The sequence below is a fragment of the Curcuma longa genome, chromosome 17, assembly GCF_044706935.1.
Source record: "Curcuma longa cultivar G26 ecotype Majalengka, Jawa Barat chromosome 17, ITB_CL_G26_1.1, whole genome shotgun sequence".
In the NCBI taxonomy this organism is placed as follows: domain Eukaryota; kingdom Viridiplantae; phylum Streptophyta; class Magnoliopsida; order Zingiberales; family Zingiberaceae; genus Curcuma; species Curcuma longa.
In genome coordinates this window covers 4,632,025-4,649,085 of record NC_133877.1, presented here as the reverse complement: position 1 = coordinate 4,649,085, position 17,061 = coordinate 4,632,025, and the positions used below count along the sequence as shown (strand labels likewise).

Here is a 17,061-nt window from a genome sequence, read left to right as displayed (position 1 = left end):
GAATAGTGTTTTTTTTTTCAAATCATGAAAGCGACATCTCATTTTAATTTTTTTATTAAAAGAGTATTTTTCTACTATCATTTATGAGGAGGTAAATCAAGAAATTACAGTTGATCATGATGGAGAAGTTGCTCGACTTCATCGATATTTGAACTTTTACCCTCTTCTGTAAATCTGCTCTGTCGTAACCAACTCAACTATGCCTTGGAAACATATTAAAAGAGTATTTTATACCATATAAAATGACATAAATATCTTTTATACTATTCCCATTATTATTCCGTCTAAATTTAGAATCGATCGGATGTATTATAGTAAATACGAAATCATAACCGTTATATATATTATAACACTTACGATATCATAATTGTTACAACTATAACATTTATAGTTTGTAATTATAACAGTTATGATTTTGTAGTTATTACAATTATAATAGTTATAGCAGTTATGAAATCGTAGATACTACAACTTCAACAGTTGTAGCAGTTATGAAATCGCAGTTGTTACAATAAAAAAAATTAACCTTATATAAAGGGAATTAAATTTGTTAAAACTTTCAAAAAAATTTTAAATGATTGTTCCAGTTAATACACCGTGGATGGTTCCAACGCTGGTTCAATGCTCGACCGACGTACATGCCCCTTGAAGAGAGTCGTCCGGAGAGAAGAGAGGTCCTGAAAAACACTTAAAAAGAAGGATTAGAATGACGTCGGAGTTTGGTCCCAACAAGCCACTCCGACGCTTAAGTTAGGATTCGGCGTGAGCAAGGAGTTTAATGACTTGGAAAAATTAGGGTAGATGTGTGCGTACCTGTGCCCATAGACATGAGCTACCTTTTTATAGCAGTTGTTTTCCGTTTCGAGGTATTAGCAACCGTTTGAGAAATATTCTTAACGTACTTGTTCCGTTTTGGGAAGATTCTGTCTGTTTATATATATTCAAGGAGGCGTTCCTATCTTCTCTGATGAGTCGGCTCTATACGACTGTCTTTAAATAAGTGTCATGTGTCGAAAGTCGATCCTGCATGTAAGAGATATGTCGAGATCGAGTCATGAGATCGGCACGTGAAGCAGGAGACGTGCCGAGACCAAGTCAGGAGGTCGGCACATGTAGCGGGAGACATGCCGAGACCAAGTCAGGAGGTCGACACATGAAGCGGGAGGCGTGCCGAGACCAAGTCATGAGGTCGACACATGAAGCAAGAGGCTTGCCGAAACCAAATCATGAGGTTGGCACATGAAGCGGGAGGCATGCCGAGATCAAATCAGGAGGTCGGAGGTTCCTGAATTAACGAATGCTTATTTTTACTCTTTTTTCCTTACATCCCATTGTACCCGACATCCACGTAATCGCCAAATATCCCTACCAGATCAATGATATTTTTTTGGATTAAAATTGGGTTACTCAAAATTACATCTTGACAACAAATATATATTTTTGAATGAGCTTTGATTTGATATATTTTATATCTCATGGTTCAACATGAAATAAAAGTCATGATTTTAACTAACATTCATAGTTATAGTAACTACGATTTCATAACTGTTATAATATGTTCTTTGATTCAAGATTTAGATGAAAAATATAAATGTGAGATAATAATGAAAATAATATAGTGAAAAATAGTTGAGTAATTATATATAAGATTAATCATCCTTTTGATAAAAAATTAAAATGGAGTGTCATTTTAATTTTAAAAAAAAAAAAAAATGCAGTTTTAATTTTTATCCAATATATTTTAATAAAATTGGGAAAAAATTATATTTAGTAAACGATTAAAGTTCATAATAAATTTAGCATTATCCCATTTGAAATATCAGTCGCTAACAAATCGGGTTCAGTGTAGATGCGTATCAGAAAATGAGATTTGATTCGGTTAAAAAAAAAAAAAGGCAAAAGAAAAGTACTCTTGAAATAGAAAAAAAAGGAAAGCCCTCTTGAAATTTGCCGAAATTAGGTAGGCGGAGGAGCCAGCGGGTGGGGTCCACCATTTGTGCTGCATGCCCGCACATGATCGGATAGAACTCGCCCCTCGCCTGCCTCGCTCCCTCGGCCCCAAATCGAGATGCGACGAAAAGAGAAGCAAAAAGGTAAACCCTAGAATTCTTCCATCCTTTCCTCGATAGCTACGATTTTCACTGCTCTCTCTCTCGAGTATCGATCCCTTCTTCCAACGCCCAGTTTTTTTTTTGTTATAATTTTTTTCTTTGTAGTTTTCATGCCTCGCTGCAGGCCGCCGGGAGCCCTAAGCCGGCGACTCTCTGGTGTAATCAGGTGTTAGGTTGTGTAATCCTCTCCTTTCTCCTTTTTTTGGAATTCAGAATGCCAGGAAATGTGGTGTACGTCACATATTTCTTTGTTCTTTTCCCTCTATTTGCATTCACCGGCTTTTTAAAATCGAACCTTTGTGTTTTTGGAATGGCTTGTGTATCACGCTTTTATGACATTGCTGGATCATCTAGGCGTTGCAGAACATAGGTTGGATTGGTTGGTTAGGTTGTGGTGTAACATAGGGCAAAGCTAATGGATTAATATAATATGTTGATTTAGTGTTGTTAAATTATGATGCTATTTTCAATGTTTTGTCTTGCCGAAATGCTAGGTGAGTTTGCTTCACGTGATTCTTGGTTGCTGCTTCAGAAAGCTTGTATGGGAAAACTGTTTCCTGCTTTTGGACATGCTTGAGAGGAAAGTTGGTAGCTTAGACATATATAGTGTCTGTCTTTGTTTATTCCAAGTGCTATAAATTATTTTTGTCATAGCATCTTGTTGTCCTCTCACACAGAGTCATGGATTATTTTAGCATCGTGCCACATTTTGACATTGTATTATCCATTCTAAGAATCCATTGGAATCATAGCTTGTTTTGTCCATTCTTTTCCACTAAAATCAGATACATTAAGTGTACTGGGAGAACTACAATTATGGTTTTAAGTTTTTCTATGTTGCATGTGAAGATGCACTTATAAACCAATAGATCCTTGCTTACCATCTCCAATTTCTTTTCCCATCATTCTAGAGCAAAAGGATCGTGCAAGTTTTGTTTTAATAGCTATTTTGCCAGTTGCTTTATCTTTTTAGGATGTCTTCAGCGGATAAAGGGTCCATCAGTACTTTGTGTCTGTTTTCTCTTATTATAATTCCATTATTAATTCTTATCTGCTCTATTTTTTTTCCTTTCATTTTTCAAGTTTATTATCATATCTTTCTCTGCTTTTAACCATTCTATTTTTTTGATATGTAGAACGGAGAGATTTGGGAAATTATTTTGTGGCAACATCAGGAAAGTGCACATCTCATGGTGACCTTATTGATGCTTGAAGGAGCACAAGCAATCAACTATGCAGGATAATATGTTCGTAGATTTACATCATGTCTTCCATGGGGAAAAAATCATTATATACTTTATGATCAAAGGTCTTGTTACAATATGAGACCATTCAATCCAAAGTAGGAATCCTTGAGTTGGTGGGTTTTTGCTGTATTTTCTTGTCTACCAGTTTCCCTTGCCTTCTTGAAAAGAGGTACACATCCATGTCAGAAAGTGAAAAGGCTATAATAAATCCAGAGGTACATAAAAATTGCTGCCTGTGTAAAACTTTAAAAATTCATCTATCTGCTAAAAAAAAATTATATGTTTTTTTATAATTGATTTTAGGAAATTCTCAAATGTTTCTTTTGTTATTCTCCTTTGAATTATAAACATCTTATCTGGCACCTCCTTGTTGTTCCATCATTTTTGATGAATTTGTTTTTTTTGTGTTGTTGAGATTTTAGTTTCTTCATATTTCAATGACCCAGTACAATCACTGTAACATGATTATGCAAGTATAATTTCTTCCATCACAAAAGTTTTATTGTGATAATGATGAGACGAGATGGAGAGGTCTGACTGTTATTTTTAATAACAGGCAATGAAGTCCTTTGTATGGCTTCAATGTGCTGATGGATCCATTCAACAAGTTGAAGAGGAGGTTGCGATGTTTTGTCCCATGATATACCGGGAGATCCTTCAGACAGGGATGGGGACTTCTAAAAATTATGCTATATCTTTACCAGATTGTGTGAACCCTGCTATTCTCAGCTTAATTTTTGACTATTGTCGCTTTCATCAACTACTAGGCCGCTCTAACAAGGTTTTTGTCTTATTGTTTCTTCTTTTGATGGCCATTGAGTCTTGTATATCTCTTAAACCAATATTAACTACTAATGTTTCTTAAACCTCAAAATTTTTAAACATGGATGAAGTTGCTAGATATTATTAGACAATTTGTGAAAATTGCCCCCCTTCATGTATCTTAATACATGACATAGGAATAGGCTAGGTACTATCAAAAGAACAAAAACTATGAGATTATATTGTTTATATTGGTCTGAGTGGATTTAGGTTAGTTTGGGTGGGTACATCGCATTTGAAAATATCTTTGGTCAACACCACAATGTCACTTCATGGTTCATTAGTGACCAAAAAAAGGAGAGACACGAAAGAGTATTTATATTAAATGACAACTTTGAGAAATGGTGGGCCTTCTAGTATCTTTGTTTTGTGATTAGGACATTTCAAAATCCTTGGTATATGTTCATACCTACAGGATGAGCCTGTCATCGTGAGAATATAGATTGGTTCATATGAGAAATTTGTCTTAATCTGACGTGGTTAACTCATTGACAGGAACGTGCACAAGTTCCCAGGTTTAAGGATATCTCTTCTAGTTTTGAATGGGCATCCCCATTATATTCAGTTATTGATCTATATTTCTGCCTAATTCTTGCTTATATAGGTTGATTCTTAAGAACTGTTGCTAAAGTCAATACATATTAATAACTCGAAGGAAAACTCACTGTTGTTTCAAAGTCCTGGATAGGCTTTCCATATCACCACGATAAAGAAAGGGACTCATATATCTTTATCATTTATAGGAACGAAAATCCTTTGATGAGAAATTCATCAGGATGGACACCAAAAAATTATGTGAGTTGACTTCAGCAGCAGACAGCCTCCAGCTGAAGCCATTGGTTGATCTCACTAGTCGTGCACTGGCTCGTATGATAGAGGGGAAGACACCAGAAGAAATTCGTGAAACCTTTCATTTACCTGATGACCTTACAGAGGTAATTGGTATCTTTAAATTGCCTATGCTTATTTTTCTTGCTAGTTGGTGACAAATATGAATTTCCTTTAACAGGAAGAGAAGCTGGAGCCACTAAAAAATGTAAATGATGATCCACGAATACGTCTACTCAATCGATTATATGCTAAGAAACGAAAAGAATTAAAGGAGCGTCAGAAATTAAAGGTAGTTATAAATCTTCTCCTCTTGCAGACTACTAATCCTGGTTGTCACTGTGGATGCATTTTACATTTTTTTTTTCTCCTTTTTCCCTGTATTAAATGTTTTTTTAGTTTATGTATTGCTTTTAGATGTAGTCCTGATGCACTGTTTGTACTTTAAGGACATTGAAGCAGAGGAAGAGAAGAAAGATGAACGCTCAGTTGATGAAATCTTATCTTTTATCAATGGAGAAGGTGTTTAAGACAACTTAATATTTACCTTTTCTTATTTCTTACATGCCGATGTGAGCAGTAAACTTTATTTCCTATTATTATCTAACATCATTCTTGTATCTTATTTATCCAATAAGAATTAGTGGTTTTGGGTAATTTATGGATATTACTAGCATACAGTCTGTCAAGAGTTCCAGGACTAGACAGGATTAATGAGTTTGATCTCCAATTGTTGACACCCATGGTCTCCTAAGATTTCTGAACATGTTAAGTACTCTTTCTTGTCATTTTAAATGACTAATTCTCTGACCATGATAGTTAGATTTTCTTTTTTTTTTCTCTTTCACATTCCAACAATTTCTAAGATTATATCTTTCCTAGCTTGATCAGTATCATTATAGTAGTAATCATAACAATAACCATATTGGCCAGAGAATAATAAAACTTAAAACAGAAATATAGATATGAAAATATTTATGTTCTTGGTATATTGGCTTATATTCTCTCTAAAAATTAGTTTGTTCATCAGATTTGTTTAAATACGTCATTCGGTTGGAGCTTGGTATTATCACCATCAATATGTATTACCATATGCATCTACATTTTCAAGTTTTGACATTTGAAAGTTTCCACATAGAGATGGACAAGCTAGTTTCACTTCTATTTAAAGGACAACCCAGTGCAGGAAGCTTCCGTCAATGCAAGATCTCGAGAAGGCATTAGACTACATTGGATCTATTATACGTAGTCTTACCTTGCATTGCAAGAGGCTGCTTCCGCGATTCGAATTTGTGACCACCAAGTTACGCGGCAACAACTTTACTATTACACCAAGATTCCCCTTCAGTTTCACTTCTAGTTAAACATCTTAATATTCAAATATATCTCTTGGTGTTTTATGGTCCAATTTAGTTTGGTTGGGTTAAATTCATTATTCCAAGAAGCAAGAACTTTAGGTTTGAATCTAACACCTCGATCCTTTTGGTGATTGATCTGTGATCATTAACTGATGATGACCTTCATTGTGTTAGTAATATGTTAGTGATAGAACCTGTACTGGAATCTGTTAGAATCAGTTGTTCAGATTGTTTTACTGGACTTACCAGTGGTTACATTTTTAGATAATGAAAAGAAGCAGAAGTTACCAGTGAGTACATTCTTTGAGAACAAAGAGAAGGGTTAAAGAAGCACAAAGATTATTTGACTGACAAGAAAAAAAGATTAGAGGAAAAGGACCTCACATAATTTGTGTCTGTTAATCCATTCATTTGGTTGAGAAAGAATCTGGCTATTGGCTTTTGCAGGGTGAGTTGGTGGGAACAATCAAATGCATGTAACCGAGGGAATACTAATTGATTCAGTTGAAATTCTCCTTTTATTTTAGTTTAGTCATTTATGGGAGTGTGGCAAATGATTTTCTTTTGCCATTACTTTAGTCATTAATGGGAGTGTGGTGAATCTTTTTGGTATGTTATTTACAGATAAGTTGTTGTAATTAATGGGAAGTAATTATATTAAATTCAAAACGTGAATTGTGGAAGAAAACATAAAACCAAAGGTTCCAAGATAAATTGAACTAAAATCAAATATCTGAAATGTAGTTTTAGACTTTTAGTGGTAATAAGAAAAGTTGAAATTTATGGACACGAAATCTTTGAAAGAGTTATTGTTCAGCAGAAGGGGATATTGTGAAGATTTCATGAATCTGATAAAGAAGGAATAAGATAAAGAATGGGTGGTCAAAATGGAAGCAATACATATGTGAAAACAAAATGTGGTAGGGATGAGAATATTAAAATGAGTGTGGAGTTACTAGAAAGGATAAAGTAAAAAAAAAAAATTTAAAGCAATTAGGTGTGGCTTCAATAGTTGAGATAGTTTTGGCATGTTAAAAGATATACCAATAATTCTATGCCTAGAGGAGTTGCATCTTCTAGTGGAAGATGCAAAGCCTAGAGTGAGAGCAAAGAAAATATCAATCATTGTTATAAAAAAAAAGTTAAATAATTTGATTATTACTAGCAATGTAATCTTGCATAGAGCTTGATAAAAAAATATGATTCATGTAGTTAACCTCAAATTGTTGAACGAAAACAATGAGGATGATTTTAGTTTAGTTATTTGCTTGCGGAGACGTCTGTTTAGATTAGTTTAGTAGTCACTATGCTCAAGCAGGCTTTTCTGACTGTGGTAAGTGCATTTGAAAATGTTGGTCCTCCCATCTTGTGAGGAGGATGTTCACATGGTTGAATGGTGGGAAATAGTTTTCTGTACTGCTACATAATTCTTGATGTTTGTTGAAATTTATTTGACTAGTGCTTGTGAAGAACATGTTGTGACTTTTTTTATTTTTAACAGATTCCAAAGGAGTTAAGGCTATTAAGAGTAAGAAAAAGAACAGGAAGAAGAGAGATCCCCATAAAGACAGTTGTAGATGTGACTCAACGAAACTAAATAACAAGGTTACTAGGACCATCATTAATGTTTTATACTTGTGTGTATGAGTGAGACTTACTAGTTTTAGTTTATTGGTTTTTCTGTCTGTTTTGTAGAAGGAAACCAACTTTTCGCCAAGTGCGAGCCAATGTTCAGAGACTCGAGACAATGATGACACTTTTCCATCTAATGTTGAATTTGAAGATGGTGATATTGATGATCTGGATCCTGCGGTTAAGGAAGAACTTGATAGGTGAGTGTTTTTTTTTGATTGCATGATCACTCAAGATCATCTTGTAAATGTTACCTATTCCTTCAGCAAGATCTATAATATTTTGCAACAGGTGCATTATTTTAGTAATCATTCTGTGTATTTGAAAATTTTATTCCGTGTTAAATCAAATTGCACGTGTTGTTTCTTGCTGAGTGCAGCAGTATAAATATTTCAATGAATTGTTGGCCAATTTTTGGTGGTAAAAAAAATCAAGCGAGATATTGGCATGTCATTGAAACCTTCGCATCAAAAGGTTTCATAATCACATTCCTTAAATGTTCTTACATTGTTCAATTTTTTCCTGTACAGTCTTTGGTTTGTCTTCATTTGCTTCTTATATATCAAATCTTTCAGGTTGCCTTTTCTTTTTCCCCTTGTTTTTGTTGGTAACTCGCTATGGATTGTTTGCTTGCCAAGTGTTTGTAACATCTTTTGTAGCAAGACCTTTTCTTAAGGCCAAAAAGTAAAAAAAAGAAACAAGTATTTGACTAGATTGTTGTTATTCCTCTACATTTTCTTGTATTCAGGGAGTAACTTTGTTTCTTGAAATCTTAATTCCTGTAAATCCTGATTTATGCAGAGAAGTAGAAGATTTTGCCAGGAGATTAAATTCTGATTGGCCTGAAAGAATGCAAGAATTTTTGTCTTTAGGACAAAAACAGAAAGCTTGCTCCAAATAGGGCGAGTTCGAATGGTCCACATCACAAGCCCGCAGGTCCAATTAAACTTTCTTTCCTACTGCAATGACTATGATCAGGGTATAATTTTGTTTGTTTGGCTTGGGTCAGGCTTGTGTTGCAGCAACTAGAACTATCCAGTTCCATGACTGAATTCCAGATCAAAATATTATTCTTAATGTTTACTGGATGCTGCTGTTCTTCGACGCTCGAAATGTTACATTGCAGGCATCGACATGGGATAATTGGCGCACCTCAATCCCATTACACAACGAGAGTACTCACTCGACCAATACTTTTTGTTGCTGGCTAAGAACCATCTTGTGAAAAACTTCAAACTTTCAGTTTTCTTTTTCAATTTTTTTTTTCATTTGCATTTAGAGTACTTTAGTCCTTAACCAGCAGGCAGAGTTGCATAGCCCATCTCTTAAATGTAAAATTTTGCTTTCTCTTTCTTTTTTCTTTTCTGTGGGAAAATCAACATTAGAACTTACTGCACCAAGAAACTCATTCTGTTTACCCTTCATGCTGCAATTCAGTGTAGTTTCATACTGGCATATGTAGCTAAGAATATGTATTTCTATTTTGAATTAAGATGCATTGTCTAATTGCATTTAAGTGTTGTTGAAACAATCTATTTCAAACTTTGATAAGCATTAATGAGTTGATAAACCTATGACAAGTGTGAAAATCGACTTGGAGTTGTTTGTCTTCAAGCTGTGATGATCAATCAAGGTAACATCAAAGGTATGTTAAAGTATTTAGGGCAACAAGTACAGGGAAACAAATTGCTGAACCTTGCAAGGATTTTTGGTCCCTTTCAAGTTGCATGATGAGACCTGCCCAGTTGCAGTGTTGTTCATAATGGTGGTGGTGGTGGCAATATCACGTACCTAGTTATGAAGAAACTACACTGACACCGAAAACTTTGCAAGATTGTGGATTCCAAAACAGCGACAGGTCAAGCAAATGATTTAACTATAGAAAAGGATTTTTTTGGGGGCAAAAATCAAATGGAGAAATATCATATTGGCATTGGTTTTTCCAAAAAATCAAATGGATACTCTTTAATGATTTTATTTTGAAAATATCGTAGAGTTATTAAGTAATTTTTACAACATATAACAATTACTGAATAATTTTTATTGTTGAAAATTTGAATGGAAATAAAAGGGATGGAAGGAGGAAGTTCTTTTGTGTATGAGAATATAGTCTCACATTGGAAGTTTCAAAGCATAGTTGTTGATTTATATCTTTCTCTCTGTCCTTAACAGATTTCCGTGATAGCGTTCGAGTACTATCTCAGTTCGCCGCGATCTGCCTGTGCTTGGTAGTCAACGCGGTTATGTCGTTGTATCCTGGGAAACAGACATCCGTCATGACCTTTGAGCACGGTTGAATGGGATGAATGTGTTTTAAGGAAATTACGTTGGACGCAGGCCTCATCATCCATTTGGCATCTCGGCCACTCGGCGTCTTGGCCACTCGGCCATTCGGTTGACTCAGCACCGGTGATCGAAAAAATATCAACCCTTATTGGTAGCTTAAAATTATCAGTTCAAGTCATCTCTACAAGATAAGTTGAATTGTCTTATAATTTTAATTTAGCAAAGAATTAATCTCCGACAAAGATTGTCTAACATTTACAACGTGGAAAACTTATTTAATAGTTATTATAATGTGTATAAGATATGTAATAATTGCTATAAAAATGTTTAGAGTGAATTTAGAATTTAATATTTGCATAGTGTAGAAGTTATCTAATAACTATTATAACATATAGAAGTTACTCAATAATTACTACAATGTATAGAAGTTATTCAATAGTTGTTATAATATTTTTAAGTGAGGTTAAAATTTAGGTTTACATCGTGTAGAAACTACTGAACAATTGCTATAATGTGTAGAAACTATTCGATAGCTACTACACATTATAGAAGCTACTCGATAACTTCTACAACAGCATTATTAGATGAAGGCTATTTTGGAGATAAAATTATGGGAGGGATTCTCATTTGATTTTTTTTTTTTTGAAAAAAGAAACACTCTTTAGATGATTTATAAAATTTAAGACACCCTTTTGATTTTAATCTAAAATTAAAATGGCATAGTTTTTTTTTTCATGTATTATCAAAATAATATTCCATTTCACTCATCGTATGTTTATTTTTAAAATATTTTTATTTTTGCATTGTTATGATTATAATTGTTATACTCTAGTTATCTAAAATTAAAATGGCATAATTATGATTTTGTTGTAATTATATTGTAACCAATATAATTTTATAGTTGTTATAATTGTTTAACCGTTATGAATAAAATATTGATTAGATATAAATTGTTTATAGTATAATAGTTATGATACATAATTATAATAATAAAATATTGACTAATATTAATAAAGATAAAATATCTCTATTATAATAATATAATATTATTAATATTGATGAAAATTAAAATATATAATAAATATGAATCTATATATATAGATAACGCTCCATCATATAAATCCACGTAGTATCAAACTCACCACCTGCCTCGATCATCTGGCAACCTTCACGTAGCTTGTCGTTCTCTTGAGACGTACGGCGATGGCGATGCATCACGTTTTGCTTGTCGTTGTTCTCTAACCACCAACCACTTATTAATAGCGCTTTGCTGTTTTTTATCTTTTCTTCTATAAAAATATAAAATCTGTCATCTCAACGATCTCACGTGATCATATTTTCTTTATCCCACGTGATCGAATCTCGTAAAAATTTATAATATATTATTCTTCTCATTACGTGCCTCCTATATATTATCACTATAGGGACCACTTATTAACTTAAATATGGAAACAACGTAAAATTTTGTCGCGTGCCAAATTATTATGGAATCTTTTCTAGATTATTGATTTCTTGGAGCCAATCAAAGTGCTTGGCATTATTATTATTATTACAGTATATTTAACTCGATTATCATTTGAATATAATTAGTTAATTTGTTAATTAACTCGAGGTGGCTAGCTGCAGGGTGCCTTGCCAAAGTGGTATGAATGGTAATATATGCTGCATGAACCAAAGAGGAGCCACGTGTCACTCTGAGTGAAATAGAACATTATTTTTTGCTTTATGAAAGTTGTAAAATATTTATTCGGATGATACTTTCCCACGGATAATTAGACATAAGATTCTAGTCACGCACTATATGAGTGTTTCTCAAATAATAGACCTAAGAATGCTGATTGATTAGATTAGTCATCATGAACACTCTTCTGATGGTCGATAGAAAATTTCTGTAGACTAGATCGGTCACTTCTAAGATTATTCTAATTGCAAAAGTTAAATACTTAAATTATAAAAAAAACTATATCAATAGTTGTTAGATCCTCTAACAGATAATTAGATATCTAATATTCTAATTCCAACTACAACACATTATAAAAAATTTTCTCTCCAATGAAATGACAGGTCTAAGAACATTAGCCAGCTTGGTATGAGTTGCTACGAGGGGTTTTCGATTTACCTTGATAGTCGATGGATAATTTCCGTGGGATCAAATCGATCATCACTAAGATTAATCAGATTGTAAGAGATGGATACCTAAATTATTATTAAAAAAAACTACATCAATTGTAGCCCTTGGGGCTACGATGCAGCGGTTAACCCCTCCAACGATAATCAGATATCTAAGGTTCGAGTTTCGGCTACGGTGCACCATAGAAGATTTTTCTTTCAGTGGGATGATAGACTTACGAATGTTGATCATGAAAAATTTTAGTGGGATAGAATTGATCACCTTCAAAATTAATCCGACCGTATTCGAGTTTCGGGTACGATGCATTGTAGAAGATTTTTCCTTCAATGGGATGATAGATCTAAGAATGTATCAACTGGATGAGCTATCGTGAATGCTTCTTGATTTATTCTGATGATCGATGAAAAATTTTTTATAATATCGAATCGATCATCTTTAGAATTACTCTGATTGGAGGAGTTGAACATCTAAATTTTGAAAAACAGAAACTGCAACAAGTGTAGCTAAAACTAGTAACTTTGATTTTCATAAGCTGCATGATTGATTGACAAGATTGTTCCTAAATTCTAGCAGATCGTTCAATGACTTAGACTGAGACCGCTGTGTTCACTGTTCCATGGAGCATTGTATCTAACGTGGGAAGTTTTCATTGACTGGCCCCAGAGCCACGAGTGCCCTAACACGTGATCATCAAAAGCATGGGCAATTGTCCCCTCAATGTGGCTCTGCAATCATGCTACGGAAGATGAGTGACTAGAGGCTGCGTTGAGGTCTCTTGTTGGCTGCTAAACTGTGCTTCCCAGCTTCTCACAGCACTCGCTGCTCGCCACTGCGCTCTGTGTTCGCTTGCCCTTGCAAGGTTAGTAGCTCCAATCTCCCCACAGGACCGATCGAGGTCCTTGCTTCTGCACCTTGCCCACTCTCTCTCTGTGTGCAGGGGATCGCTGTGCAGTGATCAAATAGAGCGTCAACTTCCCAACCACGACGAATGCAACAGCTTACTTACTTAACTAGTTGGTCAAAGATCTGAGTTTTACTCTCAGATTAAGTTCCCAAGGCCTTTCTTTAGGTTATAGGTTGTGCAATGGACGCAGACCCCCAGATTCATGGAGAATCCAGAGAGAAGCACCTCAGGATGCAGCTCGCTGCCACTGTGAGGAAGATCCAGTGGAGTTACGCAATCTTTTGGTCCATCTCCAGCAGCCAACCAGGGTAAAGTAGCTGCTCCAAGCTTCTCTCATTTTGATTCATCCATTAACTAAAAAATCTGTCCCTCTGTGTGTGTGTGTGTGTGTCCTAGCAATTTATCTACTCGTTCATATTGTTAGAGTCAAGTAGACATTTTCATTGTGCTCTTCTTTAAAGTTTTCCTCTTTCTGATGCGTCTGAATTACCTCTTTTGATGGTTCTGCACTACAGTTTGGTTCTGAATGCAAGTTTTGAGGTTAAAACTTTGTCATTTAGGGTCTTGGCGTGGACTGATGGATACTACAATGGTGAAATCAAGACAAGGAAGACTACACAACCCGCCGAGCTAAATTCAGATCATATTGGCCTCCAGAGGAGTGAAGACTTGAGAGAATTATATGAATCACTTTCTGTGGACGATAGCAATCATCACACAAGAAGGCCTTCGGCTTCATTGTCTCCTGATGATCTCACTGATACAGAGTGGTATTACTTGGTTTGCATGTCCTTCACCTTCACTGTAGGACAAGGGTACATTTCCTTTCCTTACATGTTGCATCTGTTTCTTTGCTAAAATTCACTTATTTGTCTCATCTTCATGCAAACCATTCCTCCATTTTAACTTGTGTTGTTGTTCAGATTGCCAGGCAAAGCCTATGCGAACAATCAGTACGTGTGGTTGAGCAATGCTCATTTCGCAGACAACACGATCTTTTCGCGCTCTCTACTTGCATTGGTGAACAACATAGACTACTTACTGATGAATCTTTTTTAAAGTTTAAGTTTAGTTAGTTCCATATCCATAGATTACTTGTAAAGCTAATATTTGCTTACTGTTCCATTGTTTGTATGCTCTTCTTGTTTCTTCGACTGGTCTGTCCTACACCGTCCAGAGTGCATCTATTCAGGTAAAACACCACTTCATTCTTTCAAATTTTCACCATATCGAACTGCTTGATATCTTACATTTCTTAAACTTGAGCTTTTCCTATGATATTTATGTTCATTCTTTGAACAAGTTCATTTGCATCTTGTTGTTAACAGGAATCTCATAAATGTTCGGTTGAGTTATAACTTCAATCTTTTCTCTAAATTTCATTTGCATCTTTGCCGCCTTTTGCAGACTGTGTTATGCATCCCTTTCATGGATGGTGTGCTGGAGTTTGGGACAACTGAAATGGTGAGTTTCGATTTAGTGTTTCATTGGATAATTTTGGGCTGATCTTTCCAATCGAATGAGTTCTTTAACACTAGTATCTTTCTTCAACTTGAAACAACTCGCTGAAAGATTTTGGAGGATCCAGCTTTTGCTAAGCAAACCACAAGTCTCTTGTGGGAGCTACCGGTTCCAGTTTGCTCTGAGCAATCTGTATTCACTCCTGAAATGGCTGAAATGACCGTTAACGATCAAGTGATTCAAAATCAAAGTCTCGGCGATGATTTAGACAATTCTATGGCCCTGGAGGATGAAATTTTGGACATGGAAAGCCAAAACCCACTCGAGATTGGCCCGGTGCAGTTTCCTTTCACTCTTCAGTCATATGCAGCTACCAAAGACAAGGCAGAGAAGCTCCATTTTGATATCGGCGAAGAACTAAACATTGCTTCTCCTGGTGATGGTTCAAATGAGTGCTTCCAAACTCCACAACTTGAGGATCTGTTTGGATTGAATGGACTAAATTGCACATCTCAGGCTGAAAGCAAACATTTTGTGCATGATGAATTCAGTAATTGCCTCCACGGTTCTTTAAACTCGAATGAATATGCATCATTGTCCTTTGTGGATGCCCAACCGGTTCTCTCTTCGGCCAACGGGGTTCAAGATGGCAACGACTTACACTATGTGAGGACACTTGCTAGAGTTTTATGCAACTCAAAACAGGTAAAATCATGTAGCTAGCCTCCTTAACATCTCAATGAATGCAAGGAAACTTCATTATAGATTGCGTTGTGGTTATCCAAACAGGTAAAACCAGTCTCATGCTTGCCAAAGCTTTCTCACAAATCAAGTTTTATTGCCTGGAGATGTGGCTCGAACAGCACGAAGCCATTCAATGGCGCGCCACAGAAGCTGTTGAAGAAGATTATAATCAATGGAGAATGGCTGCTCGATGGCTGCTTTCTAAATTGCCAAGGAAATGGTTTACAGGAGAATTTTTTGAAGGAAGGATGGCCAGGCGCAACCCGTGCTTTGTCGGAGAGAAAGAGAAGGGAGAAATTGAACCAGAAATTTGTGGCTTTGCAATCATTGATTCCTTCCATTAGCAAGGTGAAAGCCTTACCCAAAGAACATTTATAACAATACAGTTACTGATGTTAGAGATGATAGAAGTTCAACAATGAATTGTTTGAATTACCATATGAGATTATACTTGAAGCTTGATATCCTTGAACAGTCAGAATTGTTACTCCATCTTTCTTCATTAGGTTGACAAGGCATCCATCCTCGGCGACACAATTGAGTACCTGAAAGATCTCGAGAAAAGAGTGCAGGAGCTGGAATCCTGCAAAGACTGGGATGATCTTGACACCCAAGACAGAATTAAGCATCCTGATGTAGTGGAGAGAACATCCGACAACTATGGCAACAAGGCCATCACCATCGACAAGAAGGCCTTGGCACACAAGCGCAAAGCTTCGAATTTCCTCGAAGCAGAAGCCGAAGATGACCCGATCGGTGTCAGTGTTACCTTCAATGAAAAAGAGGTCAAGGTAGTGATGCATTGCCCGTGGAGGGAATGCCTGTTGCTCGAGATTGTAGAATCTGTGGGCAACTTCCATTTGGATCCTGTCTCAATGCAGTCTTCAATCGTCGACGGTATCCTTGCACTGACGATAACATCCGAGGTTCGGCCAGTCAACAGGCAAACCCTGTGCATTACATTCTGTAGTCTTCACTTCGATTACTGATCGCTGCTGTTGGTGTTCAATGCAGTTCAGAGGCACCACTGTGGCCTCACCTGGAATGATAAAGAGATCACTGCAGAGAGTAATAGGTACACGCCTGTAATGGAGCTGCAGTTATATATCTGTAATGGTGATTTGAGTTTTGCAGCATTGCCAAATCTTTGACAGGTTAAATCACTTCATTTGTATTAGTTATGCATCAGTTTCGTAACTAGATCCCATTTGCAATGTCGAGATGTTTGTGTAAATGCTTCAGTGAATTGAACTGATAGATCAGTTGTATTTGCTGCCTGGGTACGTTAAAGGGCGTTTAATTGGAGGTTATCATTGATAATTTTAGTTATCAATCCAAAGTTATGTTTGATTTAGGTTATTATTGATTTTCAAATAATGTAAGATCGCTGTCACATCAATAAATGAGTTATAATTTGAAAATGTGATTATTTTGGCAGTTTAAGATTTTTTACGATTTTGAGAGATTAACAAAATTTTTTTTTCATGATTATCCTTTAATTTTAAAACTAAGTTAATTGAAATATACAATGAAATCT

The 17,061-nt window shown here is 35.6% G+C and overlaps 2 protein-coding genes across 2 annotated transcripts; both read left to right on the top strand.

Moving 5' to 3' along the window:
* The first annotated feature begins 3,426 nt into the window (after positions 1–3,426).
* Positions 3,427–9,467, top strand: LOC141848584 (SKP1-like protein 21). Its single transcript, XM_074736632.1, is given in 10 exon segments — positions 3,427–3,573; positions 3,915–4,139; positions 4,924–5,115; positions 5,190–5,300; positions 5,458–5,530; positions 7,868–7,971; positions 8,062–8,198; positions 8,800–8,875; positions 8,877–8,930; positions 9,008–9,467. Coding segments are annotated over 10 exon segments (1,050 nt in total). The 5' UTR covers positions 3,427–3,537; the 3' UTR covers positions 9,050–9,467.
* Positions 9,468–13,199: 3,732 nt separating this feature from the next.
* LOC141811476 (transcription factor EGL1-like) lies at positions 13,200–16,852 on the top strand. Its single transcript, XM_074699504.1, has 10 exons — positions 13,200–13,274; positions 13,353–13,627; positions 13,880–14,134; positions 14,243–14,339; positions 14,497–14,511; positions 14,727–14,783; positions 14,892–15,485; positions 15,570–15,872; positions 16,031–16,450; positions 16,539–16,852. Exons 2-10 carry the CDS (start codon positions 13,500–13,502, stop codon positions 16,611–16,613), a joined length of 1,944 nt encoding a protein of 647 aa, XP_074555605.1. The 5' UTR covers positions 13,200–13,274; positions 13,353–13,499; the 3' UTR covers positions 16,614–16,852.
* Positions 16,853–17,061: the final 209 nt, after the last annotated feature.